The sequence below is a fragment of the Chrysochloris asiatica genome, unplaced genomic scaffold, assembly GCF_000296735.1.
Source record: "Chrysochloris asiatica unplaced genomic scaffold, ChrAsi1.0 scaffold00037, whole genome shotgun sequence".
NCBI lineage: Eukaryota > Metazoa > Chordata > Mammalia > Afrosoricida > Chrysochloridae > Chrysochloris > Chrysochloris asiatica.
The window spans coordinates 7,638,466-7,643,372 of record NW_006408555.1 but is presented as its reverse complement, the minus strand read 5'-3'; the positions used below and the strand labels follow the sequence as shown (position 1 = coordinate 7,643,372).

General features: G+C 47.7%; 1 protein-coding gene across 1 annotated transcript in view; it reads left to right on the top strand.

Annotated features, from left to right (window-relative positions):
• Window positions 1-724: 724 nt before the first annotated feature.
• Window positions 725-4,907, top strand: part of PLCG2 (phospholipase C, gamma 2 (phosphatidylinositol-specific)) — a 152,891-nt gene continuing 148,708 nt past the window's right edge. Inside the window, exon 1 of the mRNA XM_006860138.1 lies at window positions 725-953. Coding sequence (XP_006860200.1) covers window positions 761-953 — 193 coding nt within the window. The 5' untranslated portion in view covers window positions 725-760. The remainder of the gene's footprint in view (window positions 954-4,907) is intronic.

The window sequence follows — 4,907 nt, the reverse complement described above, 5'->3', positions numbered from 1 at the left end:
TCGGATGTGGAGAGTGAGCGAACTGAGATGGGATGACTCTAAGGTTTGCGGTCCAGTCAGCTGTTTGCTGTAAATCCACCGGGCACCAGACTTAGCAGCAATGGAGCGGGCTTCTCGATCTGCCATCACGCTGAGTCTCTGCTGGTGGCTTCACATTCCAGCATTCCTAACTCAGTCTTAAAAAGGACAAAGCTGAGATCTGGGGAGGCCACACAGTCAGCAAGCGCCTAAAACAGGGTTTGAACTCCCAGACTGCTGGGCTCTGACATTTCCTTGGGATCTATTGCCTCTGCCTCTTTTTTCTACAACCCTCACTTCCGCTCAGGAAGGAAAGGGGTGGTCAGAAATGGAGGCAGGAGAGGAAAGCGGCTTGCGTGTTGGGTTGGGTGTTAGAGGGTGGGGGCTGCTTGCTTTGGCTATTCAAATCTTCTGTAGGAGTCCAGTGGGTGCGGGACAAGGGGTGGCAACCGCCAGGCTGGGCTGCTTTGGTTATTCAAAACCTGGCAATGTTGTTGGGTCACTGAGGACCAGACAGGCCCCTCCCAGCACTTGGGTGTCCATTTAACCTTCTGTACCTGCCTGGTGTCTGAGTGGCTGGGGAGTCTTGCTGATAGATCTTGTACTGCGGTCCTTCTGATGGGCACAGGCCAGCATTTTAACCCTGTGAACACAATCCTGTTAAATTAATTGAAATCACTTCTTTCCCTCTCCTTTTTAGCCTCCTTGTCCCCGCACTTCTGCCTCCTCCCGGTACCCGACAATGACCACCCTGGTCAGCGTGGACACCCTTCCAGAATATGAGAAAAGTCAGATCAAGAGAGCCCTGGAGCTGGGGACCGTCATGACTGTGTTCAGTTTCCGCAAGTCCACCCCTGAGCGCAGGACTGTGCAGGTGATCATGGAGACGAGGCAGGTGGCCTGGAGCAAGACCGCAGACAAGATTGAGGGCTTCTGTGAGTACCCCTTGGCCCTTCACCCTCCTGCCTGTGGTAGTTACTGCAATTCTTGCTAATTTAGTGCGCTAGGCTCAAAATGAACGAACTGCCCCAGGGAGCTCTTTATCTGGGTCTCTGAAGGGGTTTGGAGCAGAAGACCATTCAGGCAGCAAAGTTACGGTAAAAGAGGACCTTCCAGGGACCCTTGAGGGAGAAGCTGTTGGGGTGGTTTGCGGGGCTGCTCTGGCTGGGTGAGGGGCTCTCTGTACAGAGCTTCCAGCTTTCGGGCTCCCCTTGCTCAAGTGCTGGCCTCTTCCAGCCAGATGGCCCGAGATGACCTCACCGACTTGCGGACACTCTTGTGTGTGTCTTCGACTCCCAATATCGATTTTCATTTACGCAGACCTCAGCTTTGCTTTTTCCTTGGCGTCCAGAGAGTGATTCACTGAGTGATTTTTGCTTTCCAACAAGGTACGGGTCCTGGCGGCTGTATCTTGTCTTCCTCACCCCCTTGCGATCGGGCATCGAGTTCAGTTCCTGATGACCCTGAGACTGTTGTAGACCAGCAGTGTTGGGGATGGAAGCAGGGATTGATTGTAGAGAATTGTGTTTTGTAGAAACTTGAGTTTTCATTGAAAAATGGCCAATATACATTTCAAAAGAAAAAAACCCATGACTCTTAGGTGTCTCTCTTCCCCTGACCTGGCTCATGGCCAGTTTCTTTTGTGTTCTACAAGTGTTCTGAGCATGTATGATGTGTGTGGTGTGTTTCGTGCACACATGGGAACCTCCTACATGCACCTTGGATTTTTTTTTCTTTGTTTCATTTTATAATGATCTTGCTTTCTTATCAACACATAGCAATCTGTTTGATTCTTTCAGGGACACTTGGTACCCCCTTCCCATGGTTGCGTGTGAACTAAATAGCCCCTAGAGGTAGACGTTGTGGGCCGTTGGGTCTTTCGCTGGGAGGGTCAGTGCTGTAGGGATGACCCTGACATTACCTTCTTAAGGAGCTGATGGATGTGGGTTCACTAAAGCTCAGCCCCCTTAAAGAGCTCTCTCGGAGTTAGGTGTACTTCTCTTGACCTGGAAATGACCCTTTGGTGGTACCCCACAAAGGCGTGTTCTCCCTTTAGCCTTCAGCTCATATGGTTTGAGCATGCCCAGTTCCCACCCTTACCCAGATTACCATGATTAAAGTTTCTGAATTTCGCCGGTCTCAGGGAGCCGATGGTAGCTTGGCACAGAGCTTCAGTTGCTTTCTCTTATCATGGGTGAGAGGAAATAGTTTTGCAAAGGTTTCTCCCAGCCTTGGAATGAAGCCAGCCTCAGATGGCCCACAGCCAGCAGGTTGGCTTTGAAGACGCCCCTGTGTGGGGGCAGCCAGGTCTCCTTCCCACCGCTTAAACTGTTTGTGTTGCCCACACTCGGCCACCCAGGTGGCCCAGAACCTGACGCAGCTGGGCTGGGGGGAGGAGGTGGAACTGGGGGCCTGCAGGTGGTAGAGCAGATCCTGGTGGTAAATACTGGGGAGCCTGTAGGCACTGGAGAGTGGCATCTTTTTTCTTACTGTAGGTGGGTCTCACACCTGGCTGACCGTCAGAAAAACGGGGGCGGGGGGGCTTTTAGAAATGCAGGTCACTGCAATGGTGGCTGGTGGGCTGTGAGTCAGTGTCTGGCTAAGTCCTCCAGGTAATCTTGGCTACTTGCCAGGCTTGGTAACCAGCTATAGGACTCATTGACACCTCCTTCCTTTCCTCCCATCCGACATTTGAGCACCCACTCTCCCAAGCACTGTCCCAAGTATTGGACATGCAGTGGTAATTATTAGATTCTCAAATCTTTGTAGAGCCTGGGTTTTATCAGCAAAGCAGTGTGTATTTGTTGAGCTTTCCTGTGTGACTTGGGCAAGTCACCACGGTGTTGTGAGCCTTAGTTTCCTGGCCTGTAGAATGGGTATAGTATTGGTGCCCACTAGGGTGGTGGCGGGAGTGGTGGTGATGTGCTTCTGAGTGGTTCTGACTCACAGTGGCCTTGTGCACAACCAGATGAAACACTGCCTGGTCCCGCACAACCGTTCGGTTTGACCCGCTGCTGCTGCTTCTGCCAGTCCATCTCGTTGAGGATCTTCCTATTTTTCGCTGACTCTCCACTTTACCAAGTATGATGCCCTTCTCCAGGGACTGGTCCCTCCTGATAACCTGTCCAAAGTGTGAGACATGGACTAAGTCTCGCCATCCTGACTGTCAAGGTGAATTCTGGTTGTACTTTTTCCAACACAGATTGGTTTTGTTTTTCTGGTAGTCCATGGTACTTTCGATATACTTCTCCAACATCCTAACTCAAATGCATCAATTCTACAGTATTCCTTATTCATTGTCCAACTTTCACATGCATATGAACTGATGGAGAATACCATGGGCTTGGGTCAGGCATACTTTAGTCCTCAAACTGACGTCTTTGCTTTTGAACACTTTAACAGAGGTCTTGTGCAGCAGATTTGCCTAGTGTAATATGTCATTTGATTTCTTAACTGCTGCTTCATACAGCGTTAATTAGGGATCCAAGCAAAGTGCAGTCTTTGACAACTTCAATTTTCTCTTCATTTATCATATTACTTGTTGGTCCCGTGGTGAGGATTTTTGTTTTCTTTACACTGGGTTGCTACCGATACTGAAGGCTGTGACCTTTGATCTTTATCAGAATTTTAAGTTCTTTCACTTTCAGCAAGCTAGGTTGTATCCTCTGCATATCGCAGGTTGTTAATTAACTTTCTTGCATTCTTCATGCTACGTTCTTCTTTATCCAGTTTCTTGGATCACATGCTCAGCATACAGATGGAATATGTATGATGAAAGAATACAACCCTTTCACAAATCTTTCCTGATTTTAAACTAGTCAGTTTCTCCTTGTTCTCTTTTAACAACTGCTTCTTGGTCTATGTTCAGGTTCCTCATGGGTACAGTGAATTGTTCTGGAATATCCATTCTTTGCAGTGTTGTCTGTAGTCTGTCATGGTCCACACAGTTGAATGTGTTTGCATAGTCAGTTTAGTGCAAGCAAACATCTTTCTGATTTTGTCTGCTCTCGATCAAGATTCATGTGACGTAAGTAATGATACCCTTAGTTCAATGTACTGTTGAAACGGTTTTTGAATAACATTCAGCAAATTTTACTTGTATGTTATATCAATGATATTATTATTATTTTTCATATTTTTAGTTTTTATTGTGATTTGAGTAAAAGTTTACAGGGTAGATCATTAGTTTTACATTCAACAAATCACCTACTTTGTTTTTTAACAATGATTATAGCCTCCTCCATGTACCATCAGTTAACAGTATTTCTCTCTATTCATTTTAGCTTTTTTTTTTTTTAAAAAACACTCAGGCATATATAATAATGTAAACCACCAAGGGCACATTCTGAAAGCCTGCCTCCTGGCCCCCAGCTTTCCGTCCCTCTCTTTCCATGAATCTAGAGTCCTCAGCTGCTCCCTCTCCATGTCCTCATCTCTGCCTCTATCTCTGGTGTCACTGCTTCTCTGGATAGGGTCCCACATTCTTGTGTTCTTCTCCCTTGATGGTCCTAGGGTCTTCTGTTTCTGGACTGTAAGATTAGCTACTCCCCCACTTTTTTTTAAATGCTTTATTGTGAGTTATGTGATAGTTTGCATGGGAGAACATTAGCTTCACATTGATCCCATCGTAAATCGTTCCCTTGCCATGGTTACAATCACCTACATGCATCATCCACCAACCGCAAGGTATACCTTGCAAGCCTGTACCCCGGTCGTCAGCACACAGCCCCTCTCTCTCTCTGGGTCTAAAGTCCCCAGCTGCTCCATCTCTCCACATCATCGACTCTGCCTCCATCTCAGGCATCACTGCTTCTCTGGGTAGGGTCCCGCTCTCCGCTCTTCTCCCTTGATGGTTCCAGGGACCTCTGCTCCTAGACTGCAAAGTTAAT